This window comes from Euwallacea fornicatus, chromosome 23 (genome assembly GCF_040115645.1).
Source record: "Euwallacea fornicatus isolate EFF26 chromosome 23, ASM4011564v1, whole genome shotgun sequence".
In the NCBI taxonomy this organism is placed as follows: domain Eukaryota; kingdom Metazoa; phylum Arthropoda; class Insecta; order Coleoptera; family Curculionidae; genus Euwallacea; species Euwallacea fornicatus.
Genome location: NC_089563.1, coordinates 1,828,785 through 1,851,670, shown reverse-complemented (window position 1 = coordinate 1,851,670; position 22,886 = coordinate 1,828,785). Strand labels below are relative to the sequence as shown.

The following is a 22,886-nucleotide window of genomic DNA, read 5'->3' as shown; positions in this document are numbered from 1 at the left end:
AGAAGTTCAGACAGTCTAGAAAGCGAAAAACTCATTTGACTAAAACTTCAAAAGTTAATACAATTCCAGCAACCGTTGCGAACCTCATTTAACGGAACCGTTCCTGGACCATAATACATATACCTCGGCAAGGAAAACTTTTGTCAACGTTTCTTGAAGAAATTGAATATCATCGATGTCAATTTTATATATTTCGTCACTATTCACATGCAAAAAAATAAAAATCCTTGACAAACCTCTTGGCAAGTCTCAAAATTCAAAGCGTTGGCACGAAGTTTTGTGTGCAGAGAACGAAGGCATTTTACAGGGTGAATATAAGTAGAAACCTCACTACATTAGCCACATGATGTTGAAAAAAAAAATTAATACACATAACAAAAATTCTAATTAAATCATAGGTTTCTTCAATTTAAAAATATTACAATAATTCACGTTTTTTCTCAACGATTTCAAAGTGTTTTGACGGTAGAAAAGGTGATGTTCTCGAATATAGTGATGGTCCAAATTCAACTAGAATTTAAGTTTTTTTTTAATCTGTCCGAAATATAAAAATAAACAAAACACGGTTCGTTTTATTCGGTTTGATTCTATTTTAAAGAAAAAAAAGAAAAAAAATAAAAAACATTTTTCTTACAAATTTGACCGTTAGAATAGAATTGAGAAGCTAAAGGAGAATTTTTCCCAGATTCACTAAAACATTTTTACAATATTTGTCATATTTCTCATCATATCAACTTTTAAACTACAAAATGCGGATTCAAGACAAATATTGACAAACCTCCCGTAGAGAGAGAACTAAAAATTGTAGAGAACCAATAATTTTCTCATTAAAATCAAGTACAGGAAACTATATTAATTATTTAATATATCCTCTAGATCTGGAGAAAACCTTAAATCTGTACGAATTCGGACCACCCCGTATACTGTTAGATATTCGGCACTCTATTAGATTTCCATAATAAAGTCTTCTTTCAAATATTAGTACGTTTTGCTATGCCGAGAGCGTCCTGGTTTCCAGCATAATCGGAATTCTACCGTTTTCGTTTAGTTCGAGTTTGATTAAGGATTTCTTCGGAAATCCACCCTTTGCTTTATTTTATGTGTGGTCCCGAGATTCATTTAATACACGTTTTGCATAATTTTTTATTATTGCTTCGACTATATAGATTATATTTTGAGCAATAAAAAGCTGCAAAACCAGTAAAATCACGAAAATACTCACTCAATACAATTTGCAGCGAATCTCTGGACCGTGTGACAATCGAGCCCCCAGTAGAGCCTCGTGACGTTATGGGATTGTCTCTCTCCCACTTGTAAGTTTGTCGAACATGTCAGCCATAGCCAGTGAACGATGCTTGAATGCCACAGAAGTTTTTCTTTCCATTTTTATTGATGCGAATGCCAGACGACGGGAAGAGAAAAATTACACAGCTGGCAACACAGCAGGTCCCCCTAAACGTACCTCTCTAATATAAGGTCTCAGTCCTATAAAATTTTTCAAATAAACGTTTTAAAAAAATGAGAAACTGGCAACAGAGGCTCAAGTAGTATCTCATTGAATGTACAATTTTCTCTCGCTTTCCCGCTTCTAAGCCTATTAGTTTCTTTTTGATCAATACACACACTTAATAAACATTTTCAGTAAAGCTACATAATATACCTTCATGGTTAAATTTTTGTTTACGCCCTTAATTCAATAATTTTTCACTACACCCAATTTCCAACCAAACCTCTCAACATACCACTCAATTAATATTGATTTTTCTCTCACACGAAATAAGAAATTTGAGAAGAGCAAACATTAACAAAGGTGTTATTTTATAATTAAAACCATCGATTTCTAATTAGGGTCATAGCCGTCATTTCTCATTTGTAGCTGAGACCTCAATCATACTTAAGTTCTTTAGTTTAAAGTGAAACCTCTAAGAAGATGAAAGTCTGGATGAATTTAATTTAGCAAGGGAAAACATGGCTGGAATGCAGAATGCGTAGTGCATTTGATTTAATAACGGAATACAGTTGAGATGAAGAATAATCACCCAATAAGGCAGATGGAAATCAGGGACTTGGCGGATCTATATGGAGAACAGTTAGATATTAAGTCAGTGGTGAGGGTTAGCTGCAGTCCCAGGGCTCAGGAAATCTCGAAAAGGATGAAACTCGATGAAAATGATGGCCGAGTTATGGATGAGCATGATCAGTTTTATAGAGATCACAAGCTCTTACTTATATTGTTTAAGGTGGGTACTTTTTCTGTTCATTAATCTACAGGATTTCCAAGATCGGGGTGTGTTAAGCAGTCCATGCATCGTTATCAGGAAGGCCGTTAAATTACCCTCATAGTGACCTTTCCAAAAATTTTAAATACGTATTAAAATATATCTAAAGAAAAACAGTAGAAACGGCTAAAATCCAGATGACTCATTGCTGGAAACTTGAAGCAAAAGTTAACTTTTTTGGAAGTTCCACGTGACGCCCATAAAAAATGTGACTATGTCCTTTGAACTTTCAATACTATGCGCCTCATAAAAGTATTTTTATAATGTCTGCTTCATCATCTTTTCTATCACTAGCAGTTTCTGAATCACTGGGTAAAAACAAAAATGTCGGGAATTCCATTATTTCTAATTGGAAACCGCCAGTTTCGTATCCAATCAATTTTTTCTTCAGTTTTGATCCATTTTGTATATTTTCGATATACTTTCTGTATGTCGAACATAGTCCTTAGCATTTGCTCATATTTCTGACATTTTCTTTCACGCTTCAATAATGGTAAGTATAGCAGTCTACAGTCCCCTAAAATTTTCTTACCTGGTTTTAGGACCCCAGAAGGTATTACTTAAATTCAACTATTTACGAAAACGGATTGTTATTTTTAACCCTGTGTTTTGTTTCCATTTGGGAAAAAAACAAAGAACATATATAAAACCGTACAGCTAAGTAGAAGAAAAACCCTTTTGGCGGCGCCCGATGGACTATGAGTCCGGGGAGGAACGCTTGCATTAGCGCTTAATTATTTTCTTCTTAGATAATTCCCTCTTAGGTAGCAACTAAATTCTTTTGAGCTTAAAGAACACTGCCGCTCTCATAAATTCTCTGAAAATTCCTCAAATCCTCAAAGACTTCCAAGATGGGTTTATGGGCGTGTATCATTTGGCCCCGAACTATGACGAGCACAACCGCACGTGTCTAAGAGGATTGCAAGAAGGGTCGGAAAAGAATAAAAGAACTTTAAACTAAAAAGGATCGGCACTGAGCTTCGTAAATTTGGAGTTCAAGTTGAGGCCAAGGAGTGCGATAGTTCGTCAAAAACTTGCGATAAGTCCAACTGAAACACGAATGTTTTAGTGCCTCTTACCGATTCCAGAGAGTGCGAAAAACTGTGCTCAACTTGAATTGAAACCCTCAAAGTAGAAAAAAGTACGACGACTTTGGAGGGAGGCGATTGGCTTCCCTTTTTAGTGACGTTCTTTGAGGAACGTTTTTTTAATTACCAACTATCGATAAAACGTTTTATCGATTATGACTCATCAACGGTTGTGAGCAGTGATTCGTGCGAAGGGTGGAATGGTACGAAAGTGCGTATTCTGATCATGCGCACCTCCGATGGCAAGTGTAGAGCTGGCACGGGTGGGAGGCCACGCAAGCAGTTTTTTTTCTAATGTTGACTTTAATGGAAAAAATGCAACTTCGGCGAATTTCAATCAGATGTACACTGGACTGTGGATCTGCGGGAATATGTGTTAAATTAAAAGAAAACCAAGACTTAAATTCACGCTAATTTGCAAGATTTGCGATGCACAATATATGAATTTTGCCTTGTGTCGCTTTAAAATAAAGTTATTGTTTAGTCAAAATACATAAAGGACCAAAAATCCCGCATAAATTCGTTAAAAATTAAAGAAAACATTTTTCATTGGAATGCTGGAATACGTCGAACATTGCTTTTAGTTCTGTATTTGTTGACGTGAGAAACATGTATACAGAGATACCCATGTGGTAAATAAATAAACTTTTTTATTATTATTATTTTTTAATGGAATCTTATGTATATTATGACGTTTTCGAAGTCTTTGAAAAGTTTTAAACATAACTCATGTAACATACCCACGTCTAGATTCAACAGTTTCCGAAGAAAATTACAAAAAATAAAAATATCGATAGAACTATTAATACTTACAAAGTAACAATACAAGCTGCTACAATTTAATGTATTAAATGTTCGAACTGTGCTCCGTTGACTTCCCGACAGCAATCATACCGCAATTCCAATTCCTCAAGAACTTTTCTTACCATTTAAGGAATTATTTGTTAAGCTTCTTGAATAATTTTATTTTTTAACTTTTCCATAGCGTTGGGCTTATTTAAATACACCCTGTGTTTCAGATGATCCCATAAAAAAGACCAAATGGGTGAGGCCAGTCGATCAAGCAGGGCACTTAAATTGCGTCCTTCATCCAATCCATTGATTGTAATATCATTACTGTTGTGTGGATGTGTTGCATGAAATATGTTCAGAATGTCTCAAAGAACTCCAAAACATCATAATATATACAGGGTTCCGTAAGAGGAAAATGAAAAAGTCAATTTTTCTACCACATGGGTAATCTTACATAAAGGTTGGTTACGTCAAAAAATGCACAACTAAAAACAACTTTCCAGCATTTTCATTAAAAATATTTCTTCCTATTTTTAATGTATTTATGCAAAGCTTTTATTACTTTATATATAACCAATTCTGAGTCAATCACCCTGGACGTTCATTCATATTTTCTACCATATACGTACAGCAATTTTCCACATCTTTGCACAGATCATATATTCGTTATATCTTGATAACCTTTCGCACAATTTGTACAAGGTGTTCGGATTTAGAGTGCTTTGACAGGAAAATCTCATTTCCCGACTAGATCGAGCAAAACTAGCAAACATGTCAAGAATTCGATTTTTGACATAATATTAATAGCGAAAATCGTATTTCGATATCTTTGTAGTCCACGGCGCTAGAGGGCATTTTTCAAATTTCGGTAATTTTCAAAATTTTTTACAACTTTTCTGTTTAGTATAATATTAAAGAAAAGCAAAAACATTCTTAAGGCACTTCTGCGATTTGATTCCAACGGCGTGCTTAATTTTTTGCTACGGCGTTCAGTTTTGTCGAAAACCGACATACCCTTTTTATTTTAAATCAAAATCAGAGTCAGGTATAACTTCAAAAAAATGTTCATTTTAATCTATTTGAGTATGTCTACAGTTATTTTCAAAAATAATCGATATGTTTTGATCTTCTAAAACTTCTCAAATTACATTTAGTTCTTCAATTTCGTTATTTTCATTTAAATTGTAGTGTTGTGGTCTACACTTTTTAAACTTTCCATAATTCTCTAAATAATTTCTTCAACTGCTTGAACAGTCTTGTATTTGATTGATGTCGTTCGGAATAGGTATAATACAACTCACAGGCAGCTAGTGAGTTTTCGTTTAACCATATGAAGCACTTTATCATGACATATTTTTCAAAATTACCTATCATTTTTACTTGAACAATCGACACTAAATCAACACTAAAAATTAAAACATATAAAATAAATAATGTCACTTGGGCAGCTAATGCTGAAGCAAGCTTGAGTATAAACACAAAAAGTCTAATCCTTCAGTTATTTTGGAAAATAACTATAGAAATACTTACATAGTTTAAATTAGAATTTTTTTTGAAATCATAGCCGACTGTCATTTTTATTTAAAATAAAAAAGTTATGTCAGTTTTTGTCAAAATGGTATGCGGTAGCAAATAACTAAGCACGCCACTGGAATCACATTGACAAAGTGCCTCAAAAATTTTTTTTTTTACTTCAATATTATCCTAAACAAAAAAGATGTGAGGAATTTTAAAAATGACCAAAATTTGGCAAACGCCTTCTAGCGTCGTGAATTGTAAAGATATCTAAAAAAGGTTTTCGCAATTAATATTTTCTCGAAAATCGAACTCTTGACATCTATGCTAGTTTTTCCCTATCTAGCCAGGAAATGGGGTTTTCTGTCAAAACATTTCAAATCCAAACACATTGTATATATTTTCTGAACATTGTCTTAACTTGAACATCAAAACCATTCAATTTCTCGATATAACGTCCTATAGGTATCGGAGAAATTTCTCAGAAATGCAGATTTCGAAACAGTATTTTGTTGACCTTCAAATTGCGCAACTCTTTTCTAATTAAAAAAAAACAACATATTATCTTAGATACACCATACTGTATATAAAGGAATATTCTAGTGGATGGGGGTGATGCCAGTGGAACGGGGCGAAATAGGAAAAATTACTTTCTCTTGGACATCCAAACCAATGTTCTACGCCTATGCATTCTATCTCATCACTACAGCCCTAGTACTTTCAGGTAATCTCTAATTAAATCCTGTCCCAATAAACATGACAACTATCAATTTTCATTTTAGTTGGGTATGAGAGAGTGGACATCCTCCTGAACAAAAGCAAAAAATTTGACGAGTACATTTACGCCATCATCTTTATAGTATTTCTCACACCCCACTTTTTTATCCCTTTTGTAGGGTGGTCAGTTGCCCATCAGGTGTGCGATTACAAGAATAGCTGGGGAAGGTTTCAAGTGAATTATTATAAAATTACGGGTAAGTACAAAGAAAGCAACAGCATTAACGCAACAACCCACGCTCGGTGGCTCGGACACAATAAAAGGAAACTGACCGAAAGATCTTCGAAGCGATTTATAAACGACGAAAAAAAGATAATAAATTTCTTCTCAGCTCAGCGTATACGAGTAGAACTGCCAAAACAAAACACCCAACACGTAATCAATTAAGTCCAATACTGCGTAGCAACGGCAGAACATTTATATTTATTTAAGCCCACTTGCCTTCGCACTCTTCAATATACGTTTGGACAGCTAGATCAAAATAAATATTTTATCTTTTAGTGTTGATTTTAAACCTCTAATAAAACCACGTTTGAATTCCAGGTAAAGACTTGGAATTCCCTCTGTTAAGCACCCTCATTGGTACTATGAGTTTAGGTTGCTTGTTTTTGGCAGTAAGTTTCCTCCTGTCCCTCAGTGCCCTCTTGGAAGGCTTCGCCCTATATCACACAATAGGATATTTGCATATTATTACTATGATTAATATGAATTGTGCTTTGTGGTACATTAACTGCAGAGCTATTGGTGATGCCAGTACGGCCGTAGCGCAAAACTTCAAAAAGGTCAGTGTTAAGTAGACATTTTTTTTATGACTAGAATTTCAATTCAATTAAATGGAAGGTTTTAAGAATTTGAGATTGAATTACATGGATGTTTTCACGACATAACCGAAACGAAAAATAGAAAACATTCATAAAAATTCTGTAGTCAATTATTGAAACCATCGCAAACGATTGAACAATCTCGAGATTACGTTTCAATATATCTGGTACCCAGTGACGCAATTGGTTTCTCTCAACTTTCACGAATTTAGTGAAATAAAGTTGGGTTTCATGTAAGTAACTCGATTTTATCGATTTGTTGGTCCTTTTTTTAAATTAAAATTTGTGACTTCTTTTAGGAAAAAATGTCACTAAAACTGATCAAAAAATATCCATGACGCTGATCACAAACGAAATTTTGTAGACTGAAATAAAATGATTTTCCAATGAATTCAGCTTGTCTCGGTTCAGTCCAACAACGTATTAAATTAATTTTCTAAAAAGATTTCTTCCCATTATCTCCTGCTTAAATTTTTCATTTTCTTTTTCCGACTCCAAAATTGTTCTCCAAGGGATCTTCTACATATAAAATCCCAATTTTCAACTTCCTTCTTTCTTTACGCACTTGAAGCAAATTGTAAAGTATCTGCCCTGGATTTGATTGGCTTCAATTTACATTTAAACTTGTCTTACTTTTTTCTATGGTTATTTATAAAATTTTCGATAACCGTCAATGCGATTGCATGGCCTGTTAGGTGTTACAGGCCGTTATATTGTTGATTGTGGTTATAGCTACGCGTTTAATACCATGGGGATGATAGAGGGGGATCGACTTGGTAACCATCCCCAGAAAACGACTTTCATTATTTTCTAACGCCATTACTCTAAAAGATATAATTATGTTTAGTATATTTTTACTTTTGCTGACGGACAAACTGCACGGGATAATTTAGTATAAATATGAAAATCCCCCGGTGTCCTTGACTTATTGCCATTTTATAAACATTTTCGAAAATTAGAAGAAGTAACTCTTCATAATTATTTAGTTTACTTGCAGTTTTGATCGGCAGATCCATACTTACCTTTTCTTTTCAGGATATCGATACCTATTGCGTGGACTACATTATAAAACACTACAGAGTTCTCTGGCTAGAACTGAGTGAAATTCTACAAAAACTAGGAAATGCTTACACCCGAACTTACTCAACTTATTGCTTACTTATGATAACAAACATCATCATTTCGGTAACTATCGCACTTCCAATAAAACAACTGCTATTTTACCCTTTGGCCTCTATTATAGGTCTACGGCTTCACCTCAGAAGTGGTTGATCACGGGGTAAATTTTACCTTCAAAGAAATGGGACTTCTGGTGGATGCAATTTATTGCATGGTCCTTTTGTTTATTTTTTGCGATTGCTCCCACAAGGCTTCAGCGAACATCGCAGATAGAGTACAATGGGCTTTGATGGAGATTAATCTGCAGCAAGTTGATACAGATACTAGCAAAGAGGTTCAAAAACTAGATTTCTGCTAATAATAATGACGAAAACCTGTATGATTTTTATGAAAAAATGATTTTTTTTACATTTTTTACAAAATGTTTTACCTATAGCTACTTTTCCAGGTTCAAATGTTTTTAAGGGCAATCCAATTAAATCCACCAAAGGTCTCCCTACAAGGCTATGCGGTTGTGAGCAGAGGATTAGTAACATCTGTAAGTTATGCCCTCTGCAACGTTTCTTAGCACCAAGAATGATGAACTTTTTTAAAATTTTCAGATGGTCAGCATAATCGCTATTTATCTTATTGTTCTCTTGCAGTTCAAGATAAGTTTAGTCAACTTTAACTCCAAGTAATTCTTTGCTTCTTTTTTTCAAGCACTTAAAACGTAAATGATTAATTACTTAATAGTTAAAATAGCAATAGCATAATTTCGAATGTATAGGCTTTATATTAAAAATATTTACAATATCGTCCAAAATAATATAAATCAATTGTTAAAATAATCAGCTTCCGGTACATTTCCTGGCGCTTATACAAGAAGGGAGTTCAGAACAAATTATACAAAAAAGTGTTGTAAAAGTATCTTAATAATTTAAAATCACAATATAAACGTTTAAATGGTTCGAACCGAACGGCAGCGTTTTGAGGTATCACAATTTTATACTAGAAATAGGATAACAAGTTTTTGAGTGTTGAAATCTGCTTTGCTTAGTTAAAAATGTTTTTTAAGTATATGAGTCCCGAAACATGGTTCTCTTATGAAGTATTCATAAGAGACCTACATGCTTGTAGGTTGCTTAAAATTGCTATTTTGGCACATTCAGGGTTAAGAACAAATAAGGATTTTATTGCAATCCTTAATACGCAAGCAAAAATTCCTAAGATACAATAATTACGAATATGCTGTTAAATGGTAAGTTTATAATTGATGCAAGATAAACAGTCGCATTGAACTGAAGGTCAGTTCTGGTTAGCATTGTACACATTTTTGACGTCCAAAAATGAGGGAAACAAGAGATATAACTAAAACCAGATGAATCAAAAACATTATTAAACCAAAGATTGCCATATTTACTTTCAATTCTCTCTCATTCCAAGGAAATTTAGGGTGATAGGGCGAAAAAATAACGTTCGACTGCTAAATTCTTCTTACAAGTTAATTAAAAATAAAGTTACTTCAAACTGAAAAACGATGTTCCAATGACCTTATTTTGGACGTTATTACTCATTTTTATCTGTACATATTTATTTTCATCTACTCATGAGGGCAATGCGAAACATGAACAAACAGAAGCAAGCGTCATAGTTTGTTTCATAATTTTTTAATATAAGAATTGATTGCTATCTTGCTTATGTCTGCATTTTGGTCATCACGGGTCGCATTTAATTCCGGAATTCCCAGTTAAAATATTAACTAACAGTATTATTAAAAAAAGAACTGCTTGCAATGCCGAAAAAAACCGCCGTTCGGCCACCTCGAAATAAAGCGCAGAACATCTTTTAACGCAGCACATGCTCCGGACAATGGGCCTTAAAACTGGCTGCGTCCAATACCCACTTGAATTTGCGCGCGCAGCTCACATGCGACGCACTCAGACACCCGCGTTTCACGCACGTGACATTGGCACCTTTGAGGCCGCATCCCGAGCACGGTACGTTCGAACATGTCCACACGGCCTCCTCTAAACCGGCGATTTTTGGCCCCACCAGATACACGCCGGGGCTCCACACTATACAGTCCTCATGCGACCAGACCTCAAAGGCATTGTTGCCGGTATCGGTGATACCCAGATAAATGTCGCCGGGGTCTACCAACGTTTCCGACTTTCGTTTCGTTTTCTTACTGCTTTTTCCCGAGGTTGAGGCGGCATTAGCAGCATCGAGAGCTTTGCCGATCTTTCTGCTTTTAAATTGTCTAAAAACAGGGCTGTGAATTCAGTTGAGAACAAAAACATTGGAAACTTACCGATCGTAGGGATCATCTAGCCGCTTTTCAAACTCGGGGCAATTAGTTGTGATTATGTAGGGCCCAAAGAGGTCACCGGGGGGAGGCACCTCGTTTATCACACTGGGGCCTGAAATTATAGAGGGTCAGTCAATTTATTCTAAGGAATCAGATTGTTTTACATTATTTATATGATAAAAATATTCTCTACGGGAAAAAATTTTGCCCATTGCTGTTATCCGCCTGTAGGTATGAGAGTTATAGAATTATTACTAGTAATTTGCTTACATATTATTCATAATTTGGATTCGTTTTAATCCCTAATTTACCAGTGCAATGAGTTAATTTTTACATTATTTTCGTCAGTATCTTCTTTTTTAACATCAACTGAATGTCACATCATGCGCGACTATGCTACTTTATCCCAGCTTTGAAATTTTAATATCTGACATTTTAACGTCTATTTAAGGTTTTTTTAATGATCATCCTTTATAAGGCTATATAAAACCATATAGCATGATAAATAAAACGGAAAACTGACCTGTAAGTTCATTGGCATGAGGACCCCGCTTGCAAAAGGCGCAAATCCAACTGGCGTCTTTTCTCTCGGCGTCATATTTATTACTAAGCGTACTACAATGCAGACCTTTGGAGCGCACTTTGTGCCTAAATTAATCACTCTCAAAATCCATTTCTATACACCCATAAACTCTCTTACCTGTACTCGCTATCGTCGTGGAATTTCTTGTTTTTAAAGCTCTTTTTCTCACCATCCTCGTCACCCCCCAGAGGTGTATTGATGACACTCACCGATAACGGTGAATCTCTGGGGCCTCTAATCTGTACAAACGGCCCTCTGGACCTACTACTACTAGCGTTACTACCTGAATCATATGAGTATATATCCTGAAATTCACAGAAATATTAAGAAAAGAAACATTAAGCTGTACGTAATACGAACCTTCACAGCATCTGATACTATTACTTTTGCCGAGCTTTTGCTCGAGGTAACTGGAAGTACTGATTTCTTGGGAGATTTAACTCCCGGCGGGGAACGAGGCAACTTCTTCATGTTGCTACTGCTATTCTTGGTCTTCGTAAGTCTAAAAGCAACATTGACCGTGCAGTAAAATTTTTAAGAAAACTATCGGCAAACTTACTTCTTTTTCTTGACAGGGACCTCTCCGTCTTGATCGCTCTTTGAAGAAGGCCTGCTCCGTCGACTTGCACCTTTCTTCGTGGTGAATACCTTGACCTCATTTTTAATATCATCTTTAATTGAAATAATTTCTTGTTTGTTGTCTGCACTGACCATCGAATCAACCGCTTCTTCTAATTTCCCGAAATTATCGTCGGTTAAACCTAGATTTGAATCGATTTTCGCCTGTTCACTATCAATGTTGCGTGGGGCAATAGGCTCGACGTGATCTTCTACTATGCCGGCAAACATTTCTTCTAATTTGTTTTCAACCTGCGGAAATAATAAATATTTACCATTTCAGAGCATTGCAAAATATCTTGACCGTCTATGTTTCATAATTCATCAATTTTAATTGTATTTAGAATTTCAAACTGATTCTCTTAAAGGAACTATTTCTTCATGTAACAACTTACTGTCATACCTCTACGAACTGAGTAATGGTAGCCTTTTTCTGAGCCGGGGTCGCTACTGGGGTAACCGAGAGAGATACAGGTGTTGTCCCCGAAGAAGGCTCCGAAAAGGTTTCGCTTCCATTCGGCATCGTGTTTTGGAGCTTGTCTTTCGTTTTTATTACACTAACCGTTACTGGTTTTGCAACAGAGGATGCAGCTTGATTTGCCTGTAAAGGTAAATAAAAACAATAATGACTGTTATAAAAAAAAGAAATAAAAAATAAGAAGTCTCACAAAGTAGAGACAAAGAGAGAGAATGAATTTTCCACATTGTAAACACATTTTACTGAGCTTCAAATTATGCAATATTGGCCTAATCTAACTAATCTCAAAGTAGTCAAATAACAGATATCCATATCTTTGAACTTGAGTCTGTGTGTATGATTTTCTATGGCAATTGGGTACCTAAATAAGCCTTTTAAAGATATGCCAGTAAAAAGAGAGCATTTATAAGTATTAAAAAACAATTGTCTCTTTTTGAAGATTTGTGAAGTTCAAATTGTGAAAGCTAAGATGTTATGAATGCTCAACGTGATAAATTTTTTAAAGGTTTCAAAAGATACAATTTTTAAATTCCTATATTATCTATTGTTGGCAATTTGTCTAAATTCAAATTGTTAAAGTAGTTACAATGATCTATGAAGGCCAAAGTGTCAATCGTTCTTATAGATTTTTTCTACCATGCAAACACCTGACAAAAGCATTGTAATATATTTCCTGAAAATGTGTGGAATTCGAATTCTTAACTTCCTTACCGAAGGCTTAGATTCAGATGTGTCGATTCTTTTACCACCTTGCCCACATATTGTATCCATTTGAACAGACTTAAGAGTTATATTTAGATAGAATATAAAAAATAAGGTCATTCCATTTTAAATTAACTTTATTAAATGTGGGCATTTTTACCAACAAAATGCTTGCAAAATTCAAATTACCTGTAATTCGGTAACATTTTCACTTCCCATCTCTTCCATCTTACCGGCCAAAGGCAGCTTTAAACAAATTCATATAATATAAGAATTAAAACGCCTATTGTACCTTACCGACGACGAATTTTCTTTAAAATTAGAACGTTCTTTAATTTCGTTTTTGCCTTTTACTTCTCCGACCTTTGAAAAATTAAAAAATCTAACAAAAATTTAATTAGAAGAATTTATCCATACCATTATGTCCAAGTCTCTCTGCTCAGTTAAATCCTGAACAGTCTTGAAAAAAATATATATTTTTCTCCTTAAGATCTCAACAATTATTACTTAAGTTTTACCTCTGTATTATCACCTGATTCCAATTCGAAGTCCTCGCCGCCACAGCCACCCTCAGACTTAACAAAGAAAGTAAATTGAAAATCCCAAAAGGTACACATACCAAAACACCCTTACCGTTATTTCAATATTTTCCTTCGTATCTTCACATTCAATCTAAGCAGCAAAATTCAACACATTCTCAAAAATGTCTATTATACTCCTTAAAGACACTCACCATTTCAGTTTTAGCTCCATCCTTTTTTTCCCCTTTCCCCTTCAAGCTCTCCTGTACCATGGCGGCAATATCATCAATTGTCTCAGCCTCACTCTTTCTCCTCGTTTTCCGTGGCGGGGAATCCAACTCATCCACCGACGCCTCCACTCCCGATTTTGAGCTGGTGCCCTCCAGAATTGTGGCTATCAAAGCTGGATCGGCCTGCATTGAAACCTCATTTGAGGTCTCCCCTTTATGATTCACCTCATCCGAAGATTTAATGTCGTCCGGTCTAAATTCATCTTCCTTATTCACCCTCACGGTTTTGCTAGGTTTTCGTTTCCGACGGGACTTTGTGCTATCCAAACTGTCTTCGTTGCTGTGCATCGAGGCCGAGTCTTCTTCTTTTGGAGTCGGGGCCTAAACATGAAAATTAAGAAAATAGAATGATTTGCCAAAATTGATTGTCATTATTAAATTAATTTACTTATCAATTAATATAATTAAATGTCTCATTTTCTAAAAATATTATTTATATACCAATTAATGGCAAGTGAAATGTTACCCAAAATTATTTCTTACGTATAAATTAATTTAAATACACATTGATATAATTAAATTGTTCCTCATTAATTCGATTGATAAATGAGTGTATTGTTTTAAACTCAGTGTAAAAGGTAGACTAGAAAACCATGAGTTTTGAATCTGAAGTAATTAGAAGAAAAACTCTTAAATTATCAAGTTTTCCATAATGTTTAGTATCGTGATCTTATCATATAAGATTATAATTTGAACTATAGAAAAAAACTATGGAACTTAGTACTGATGTTTTATTCTGAAGCCATATCTTCAAAGACTAGTGGAAACATTTGCCACGTCACATTATTAAAATAGTTAAATTAGATGACTTAAAAAGAAAAAATCTTTGAAAAATTGCAATTGAAATTACAGCAAATCTACTGAGACGTAAAAACACGTGAGGTCATTAGACAGACTGGAGTCAAAATAAGCGCACTTGTTTACCTCTATCGTACCTAGTTTAGGAATTTCAACTATTTTTTTATGTTCCATAGAAATGTAATAACAATACATATGATCTACTGTTTCCTTCCACAACTCAAATTCGTTGACCTAATAACTTACATTGGTTGTCCCACTTGAATTGCTGTTTTCATCAAAATTGCCAGCTGGTTGTACAATGACGCTTTGGCTTTGCAGCTGAGGTTTGTCGGTTTGAGATTTTTCTGGTAATGATGTGGCGGCACTGACAACAGTCGAAGGCAAATCATGTTTGTTGTCATGGAATGGGAATGTCTGGGAAAATATCATTATTACAGTCACATACAAAAGCAATGAATATACCCTGTCCTACATAAGAAAGCATTCTCGAAGGCTCTTACTTCCCTGTTTCTATTTGAGAACTAATGCGAAAACAAAATTCTTATTTTTATTATACTTTTCCCCTTTACAAAATAATGATAGTAAAATATATAGTAATAAAATGTAAAAAATTTAAACATACATCAATTTTATAACATTTGTTGTCCCTGAGGACTGCATTCTTATTGGAGACGCCTTATGTAAAGCAGAAAACTTATTTTATTGAATTATAAAAATATATATAGTTATCATCTAAACCTTCTATTTCAGCGAATTATCAATATAGAAAATCTTGAATTTCAAAACGTTCATATTTTCAGGCTTAAACGTCCAATATACAAGATATAAAAAAATCTATTTCTAATCAGGTTGCCAATAACTCTCAATATAAAAATAAATGGTAAGAAAGCCTTCATAAGGTCCATCGAGAGGTAGAAGTATGTTTATATGTATATGTATTGCAAATATTGAAATAGTTACCAGTATAAGTAAGTTAGAAATATTCTATTTAAAAAAAACTACATCTTCTAGACAATTTGGTGAAGAAAAAGTTGCCTCTGCACGATCACGAGACAATACTCATCGCTATTGTCCATAAGAGAATTAAATTTATAAATTCTCATATATTATTCAGTCTTTTAGTTGTTAAATTTTTAACAGATTGAGAAAAATGTTATGTTCGATAGTAGCTTTATCTTCATTATATACATTTATTATGAACATAAGGTATTTAATACTGTATGAAATTCTAAATTTGTATTGTTCTAGAAAAACCTCAGACTTCTTTTTTGATTAAGTTCTCTTTGCAATATGGAATATATTTTTTGTTCTGTCAAAGTATGTATGCATAATAAAACTGCTGACTAGAATTCGCAACTTTTCCCCCATTTTACTAAATCTCGAAACGTTGCATGTATCGTTTCTAAAACCGATCTGCTGTACCTTTACAAAGGGCATGCCATACCAATATCACTTCAGAGATTCACTCGAATGTTAACGCAGCGACGAACGAGATGTTCGTAATGCTCGCTGCCCTAATAACCGGGATAATCGGGTTTTCTTTTGTTCTAAAGACTCGTGAGATACACCTTTTGACTGATTTTGTGAGTAAAGTGGATATTGCTAAAGCGATTCCGGTTCACACTTTTGGTGTTCGGGAGTGAGTTCTGATTGTTGTTTCTTGTTTTTCACAATTAAGTTTTGTCAGGTTTATGAAAACGATGTGATTAGAACTTTGGGTAAAAGTTGAAATTATTTGCAATTTGAGCTCTTTTGAAAGGTACTTACGATCATCTTTGAACGTGACAGAAAAATAATTTCGCAATTTGAACTGTTTTAAAGATTTTTTTTCAGGAATTAATAGTGTTTTTATTTGCACTTCAGATTTCAACTGCGTACGCCTCTGCTTCAAGTCGAAATTAATTCGAAATTCCACCGGTTTTGAAGATTTTTTTAAAGAATATTCAATTTTTTTCCGAAGTAAAATTGAATTTCTTTGTACTTCAGATTTGAACTTATACTCAGCTTTGAGTCGAAATTAATTCTAGATACGAACTCTTTTGAAAATGTTCAATTTTTTCCGGTGTTTTATGTCTGAATTATATAACCTTCTCCTTCAAGTTACAACTAATTCGAAACACTATCCCTTTTGAATTTATTTTGTCAGGAATCAACATTGATTTTTTTTGTTTCAGACAAAAAAGTTACAAAATAAAGTCAGATTTTAGCAGAGAAAAGGTTAGTTATTCGCACAGGGAGCAACAAAAATACAAACTTTTATTAACGAACCAAAAAATTATATTCATTTGAGAACTTTGGTGCCCTATAAAGGAAAAACGAAGCTACAATGAATATAGGTAAGTTTTTCAAAAACGTCTTAGTTTTGGTTCAGGAATTTTTTTATCAATCGTGGTAGTCATTTGAGAAGATCTTTAATAATTCGAAGGTAGAAAATAATGGCAATAAGCGCCAAACCTGGGAATGACCAATTCAAAAATTTTACCAAAATTTGGGATTAAACTTTAACTAAATCATATTTCATACACGAACTACTATTAGTTTTAAAACTAATTGTGTATTTCTGAAAGTACAAGTAATTAGTTTTTATTTTTAAAGACATTTTTCAATTGTTCCAAATACCATATATATACATATAATAAGTGAAAATGTTTATTCTTTTTTGAGCAGAAATTTTAGAAGTAATAAATTCCAGAAATGCCCTCAAAATTGAAACATTAATTTGAATTTCTTGTCGTTCAAGAAATGTTTTTAAACTTTAAGTATTCAAAACTTTGATTAAGTTTAATAAAATACCACTATGAAAACATATTGTACTCACTTTCTCCGGAGCTGGATTCAACCTCTCCAATATTGAATCCACCCGCACGTTACTCCTCTTCTGATTCTTACTGACATCCAACGTAACCCCCACCAATCCCACCCCCAAATTCAGCCCCGGACTTCCCACTGGTCCGGGACTTAGCGACTTTCGACTAGGACTTAGGGATTTCGCCGTAGGGCCAGAACTTAATAGACCCGGACTGGCCGACTTCAGCCCGGGACTTGCAGATTTTAAACCGGGACTTGCAGATTTCAACCCAGGACTTGCAGATTTTAGACACGGACTCACAGATTTCAGCCCCGGACTCATAGACGACGCCCTTATAGAACCAGGACTGATCGCTGATTTCAAACTAGGACTGGTACATTTGGTTAGTTCCACCGCCTGAATTTCTAACATTCCCGGCGGGAGACTGTTGATTTTGGTGGCGTCGCGTACACTCAAACTTATAGCGGCTGGAGTAGAAGCGTGGTCACCGTTTTGATTGCTCATAAAGGAGGGCTTCACTGCAATAAATAATCACATTATTAGTAGTGTAGTTAAAAAGGTTAAAGGTGGTATAATTACCGCCCCTTGTGAGGCTTAAATCGACGCAGTCCCTTGGGAATAGAGCCTCGTTTTTGAACATTTCGTTCAACATTTGAGTGTGAGGGATCATCTTCATGGCGTCGGTGGTGGTTGGGGTGTGCCAGGTCGGCTGGTGGAGCAGGGGATGCTCGGATGGCATGTGTGCCACCTGAGGTTGACGTGGGAAAAAGCCAGGCACCTAAACAGAATTTTACTAGAGATCCAGAGGATATTCTTATATATTAGCTAAGTAAAGTTTGCGCAGCATCCAGACTCACATTTCACATTTATAATCACTTTGACATTATTAATCCAACTTTATCCATAGCGATTTTAACCACCGTTTTCTTTACCGTAGTCAAAAAGGTATTTTCGAGATTATTTTGGTTACTGGCCACCAGCCAAAATGAACTGATGTGCATAATGGTAAATTCATTCTTGATCAAAATATGTATGAGTTACAATGTGAGATACTCTAGATAGGAAACTGGATGAACGTTTAACAAAAAACTATCAGATAAAAAACCAAAAAGAAAGAAGAGAAAAAAAATTATCCAGGGAAAAAACCTAGAAGAGTAAACTCTTAAGGTACCATTAAATTTTAGAAAACTTTTTATTATGCCAATAAAATAACTAATAACACTTATGAGGTACCGAGATTTACATAACAACTCCGGAAAGTGATATTACAGAAAGTTACTTTCAAACAAAACTTTAAAAACTTCATCAAAATATCAGACGTTATGAGACGCAATATTCAATATTCGTAAGAGATGTAAGGTAAATAACGTTTAATAATGGAACATTCTGTTTCAATGAAATTCCAAAAAACAAGCTAGTAGCATACGTTAGTAGAAAAAATAGTGATTTTTTGTTACCTAACACCAGTAAAAACGTATTTACCGTATAGTGATTACAGTGGACCGGCCGACACAAAGTTTGCTTGCCTATATTTTTTACTTAACAGGGTAGCTTCCAAGGATTATTTTATGGTTCAACCAATCAGACCGGACTTTAATTGCCTGAGAGAATGCTTATTTAGACATTTAATTAAATTTTATGTTTGCATAATGATTATCCTTAGTCTAAAAAAGGGGTGGTAACCCTCGAGATGCATGGGACGCTGGGCTACAATGTATCATCTTTCAAAATAGTGTGACTCATATGGATCAGGCATAAAAAATAATAATATTTATAAGATAGTAAATAGGTATTCGAACATTTTTTTGTCAATAAAAAAATGAATCAAGGATACCTATTAATGTATTATAATTTACAATAGCCCATATGACCTACATATGAGTCAGGCATAGACTGGGTGATATTGAAAGTTGCCTATTGACTGTTCATTATTACTTCACTATCGACAAATAGTATAAAAGAAAAAATGACGTAACTCTATCAGCAAGTGAAATCATGTCGATGTCTTATTTGCAAGAAGTTGTAAGGAACACTATAATCGTACGTATCTAATCTTTAACACAGAGTCAAATTATTGTTGTTATGTAGATGGGCAGTACTATTACAAGAAAGATTCCTTTTCTTTGCATATAATTAAAAACACATGTTTGGAGTCTCGTATACGACTAATTTATGTCTCTACTTCAGCACCATCGGATTCACATGTGAGGGTTATTCCCCTAAATCACGTTCAATTATAAAGCAGCTATTATCAAAACCGATTTTTTTTTTAATTGCATGAAGTTGACTCGTGTTGCTGGCTGGTTGACATGGATGAATCGCTTAGCCGTTAGTATAGTTTGAAAGTTGGTACGGTTCATAGATAAACCATAAGCTTCTTGGTAATAAACTTTTTAAACTTAGGTTTTTAATATAAAAAAGCGGTCCCAAAACAAATCAATATTTATTTTTCAACCACTATGCTTTATCTCTATTAAATAAAAAGTTCAAATGTGTTACCTGTAAATGGTTCCATGCTGAATTTGAAGGCGGCACATGTCTGCTATGAGGATGGTGAGGAGGTCCACTACCTGACATCTTAAAATTTTCTGATTGAAGAACTGTTTTGCTCACATATTAGGTACCAGACTGGTCAGTCTGGGTTCATTATTCAGGGGTAACTCAAAATTGTATCATCTGAATATGTATATCAATCTATCTGAAAAGTACAGAACAACTTTGTAAGTAACATTCAGAAATAACCCTTCTAAAAATATGAAGAAGTTCTTTATGGAACTTAAAAACAATAAGTTTTTGGATTGTTTTTATAAAATATAAACATTTTATATAAATATTAATGTAATTTTTTTACTGGTGAAAAAGTAGTCACCAGTAAAGTGTAACCTCTTTAATTCAGGCAATTAAATGCAAAGTTTTTGCTCTAGTTTAGCGATACGTTTAGTTTACAGAATGCAAATCAAATTACATGTACAATATACTTACATAGGTGGTGAATATAAAATATTTTTTTATTAAAATAAGATCACATAATTTTTCCAAATCTAACAGAATCATTTACTAAATAGTATTAATAAAGGGTTCTAAGCCTATTTTTATTGTATGTTAAAATCACCTTTTTATATAGTTGCATTATGCGTTCAATCCGTCTATCATGAAAAAAACTGCAAAAACTACGCATTTTATCCCGTAGTACATTATTATTATTATTATTATTTAAATGAGTAGTGGCTTCAAAAGCTTCATTTTTAACTTATAATAATAATAAACTCTTATACTATAAAATCTTACAATAAATATAGGATCAACTTATCGCCATTGCTAGAGTATTTAGTATTTATGTAGGGTTTTAAGTGTATGAATTGTTTTTTACTACATGCCATAGTACCATCATCGATATTACTTAAACAGAGCGTAGAAAACGCAATAATGCAGCTCTTTCATTATAACCTCATAGGAATAACAATCATGAGCAAAAGGTTGCAATATCATTTTGGAGCCAGACAACTTTACAACGACTATAGTGTACAGCTGGCAAGTTGCCTATAAGGTGTGGAAAAACTGGCTAACCAATTTTTTAAATCAAAATTTACTCTGTAGTTTTCTGCATCCCTTATTTATTTTAAAAAAGATTCCTCAACCATGGAATTGCACTATACGTTTTTCACTATACCAGTTAAGGGTTCATTCAGATGTCATCTGCAAATTAACTAGACAATTAAAACTGTCCAAAGTGATATGGTATAGTGTATCGAATGTGGTCTACATTTCAAGTCATAGAATAAATCTCTGATTCATTAGGTGTGTGACTAAATAGGTTCAATTTGCTGAAGGTTCAACTGGCAACATAACTAAATAATCTGTTTAAATCAAGAAGTTAATCCAAGGAGAATTTATCATTTATATGAATGTCATTAACATGTACACTATATTCTAATCAATTAATATAAAAAATAATTATGGGTGTCCATTTTTATCATTCTCATAAATTATAGTACCTTATCATACATCTGAGATTGAGACAAAGATATTACCTATACATTAACATTATGATGCATAACATCCATGATCAGCAATGAAGGTTGCAGTATAGTTAAGTACCTAATAAACTTAAGTCAAGGATAGACAGGATGTTTCATAAATTCTTAAGTACTATAGTTTATGGTAAAATTTGCAATGAAAATAGGTGCATGAAGGGCAATTACCAGCAATTGCTTATGTCCTTCTGTGGTTCTGCCTATCAAGGGAAATCACCAAATAGGTAATGTGCAAATAAAAAACGAAAAGTTATAAATCTCTAACAAGGATTTAATCAATTGAGTGCTGGTAACTCTATTCAAAGTAAAAGTTTCCATTAAAATAAACCAAAGACAAGGCCTTGAGATTTGAAGTCTCTTCCCAAATAGGTAAACTGAAACTTTGTCTCCTTGACAAACGTAGGACAACATCAATTTAATTTGGCTCTAATTGGTATTATAGTTTAGGCAGTGATTTAGACGAACCATTCATATTGCCAAATTTGTCTGGTAGAAGTGCACAATAATGGCAATTCGAAAACTTTTGAAAATTCACTCTACAGAATGATTTAAAAAATTCGTGAATGGGACAACAATCCACTGCTGTCAACTACTCACTTCCAAACTCGCTTTTCTAATTACAAGAATTTTATCGAGGTTTCATGGGCTTAAATTATGCATAAAATCTAGGAATCTGAGAGCACATACCAATAACGTTTTTCCAAATTTAAAAGGCCAAAATCGAAAGGAAAACGTCTCACCAGCACCAGTCACGTCTAACGGATTCAAAACAGGACGTTCCACGTAAATAATACTGAAGAACACTCTCTAAAATAGGCAAAATAAAAAGCGTACATGTGGTATGAAAATTAAAAGTACGAGTCGTCGTAAGCCATTATAAACTGAAATCGATGTTTGAAAAGTTTTGGCACTTGCCCAGACGTCCGTGGGGAACGCACCTAAAACTGGCCAAAGGCCCCGAATCGTTCAACTGCACTGTTCAATTCAAATCACCAAATCGCTTCCAATTCTCAAACAATCCACTGATTTAAAGCTTGTTTGAGAAAATAATTGAGATACGGCCACAAGAGCAGCCGACTTGGGCCGACACGCAACAATGGCGGTCCCGGTTTTCAGAAATTTCAAGATCGTGGCGACATCTATCAGTGAAAAGCTGCGATTTGGAAAGATTGTACCATTCGCGATAAACTCCCACAAACGTAACGGTAAATCGTATTTTAAGAACTTTGAGAATGGTGTCCCTACATAAAACTAAATTAAAACTAAAATATTTCAAAATAATTTATATTAATCTTATGCTGTATCTCTAGAGTTATCTGCGATTGTAAGCAGTTCATTAGAGCTTTCCAAATTAGATGGCAGAACAAT

At 34.2% G+C, this 22,886-nt stretch overlaps 2 protein-coding genes across 10 annotated transcripts; one reads left to right on the top strand and one right to left on the bottom strand.

Moving 5' to 3' along the window:
* The first annotated feature begins 1,930 nt into the window (after positions 1 to 1,930).
* Positions 1,931 to 9,152, top strand: LOC136346576 (gustatory and odorant receptor 22-like). Of its 2 annotated transcripts, none has more exons than XM_066295844.1 (8): positions 1,931 to 2,240; positions 6,278 to 6,398; positions 6,457 to 6,648; positions 6,996 to 7,234; positions 8,309 to 8,458; positions 8,517 to 8,726; positions 8,858 to 8,930; positions 8,995 to 9,152. In XM_066295844.1, the coding sequence occupies exons 1-8, from the start codon at positions 2,025 to 2,027 to the stop codon at positions 9,060 to 9,062; spliced, it is 1,269 nt and encodes a 422-aa protein (XP_066151941.1). In that variant the 5' UTR covers positions 1,931 to 2,024; the 3' UTR covers positions 9,063 to 9,152. The 2 variants fall into 2 exon arrangements, with proteins under 2 accessions (XP_066151941.1, XP_066151940.1); XM_066295843.1 differs by having other exon boundaries at positions 8,841 to 8,930.
* Positions 9,148 to 22,634, bottom strand: LOC136346575 (uncharacterized protein CG5098-like). Of its 8 annotated transcripts, XM_066295835.1 has the most exons (20): positions 22,457 to 22,634; positions 22,206 to 22,325; positions 19,984 to 20,182; positions 18,064 to 18,262; positions 17,494 to 18,002; positions 14,919 to 15,089; positions 13,797 to 14,195; positions 13,697 to 13,735; positions 13,582 to 13,638; positions 13,481 to 13,522; positions 13,361 to 13,426; positions 13,253 to 13,309; positions 13,073 to 13,141; positions 12,287 to 12,484; positions 11,825 to 12,135; positions 11,626 to 11,767; positions 11,383 to 11,570; positions 11,206 to 11,330; positions 10,686 to 10,794; positions 9,148 to 10,634 (listed from the first exon to the last, which is right to left on the bottom strand). In XM_066295835.1, exons 3-20 carry the CDS (start codon positions 20,059 to 20,061, stop codon positions 10,220 to 10,222), a joined length of 3,174 nt encoding a protein of 1,057 aa, XP_066151932.1. In that variant the 5' UTR covers positions 20,062 to 20,182; positions 22,206 to 22,325; positions 22,457 to 22,634; the 3' UTR covers positions 9,148 to 10,219. The 8 variants fall into 8 exon arrangements, with proteins under 8 accessions (XP_066151932.1, XP_066151935.1, XP_066151934.1 ...); XM_066295838.1 differs by lacking the exon at positions 13,073 to 13,141; XM_066295837.1 differs by lacking the exon at positions 13,361 to 13,426.
* Between the last annotated feature and the right edge of the window lie 252 nt (positions 22,635 to 22,886).

Excerpts from the sequence above, each read along its gene's own strand:
- LOC136346575 (XM_066295835.1), bottom strand. The coding sequence starts at position 20,061 with ATGTCAGGTAGTGGACCTCCTCACCATCCTCATAGCAGACATGTGCCG. Across the intron at positions 13,427-13,480 it reads AGAGAGACTTGGACATAATG|GTCGGAGAAGTAAAAGGCAA; the intron begins GTATGGATAAAT and ends AATTTTTCAAAG. Across the intron at positions 11,331-11,382 it reads CACGACGATAGCGAGTACAG|GCACAAAGTGCGCTCCAAAG; the intron begins GTAAGAGAGTTT and ends TGATTAATTTAG.
- LOC136346576 (XM_066295843.1), top strand. The coding sequence starts at position 2,025 with ATGAAGAATAATCACCCAATAAGGCAGATGGAAATCAGGGACTTGGCG. Across the intron at positions 6,649-6,995 it reads GAATTATTATAAAATTACGG|GTAAAGACTTGGAATTCCCT; the intron begins GTAAGTACAAAG and ends TTTGAATTCCAG. Across the intron at positions 8,727-8,840 it reads ATACAGATACTAGCAAAGAG|GTTCAAATGTTTTTAAGGGC; the intron begins GTTCAAAAACTA and ends CTACTTTTCCAG.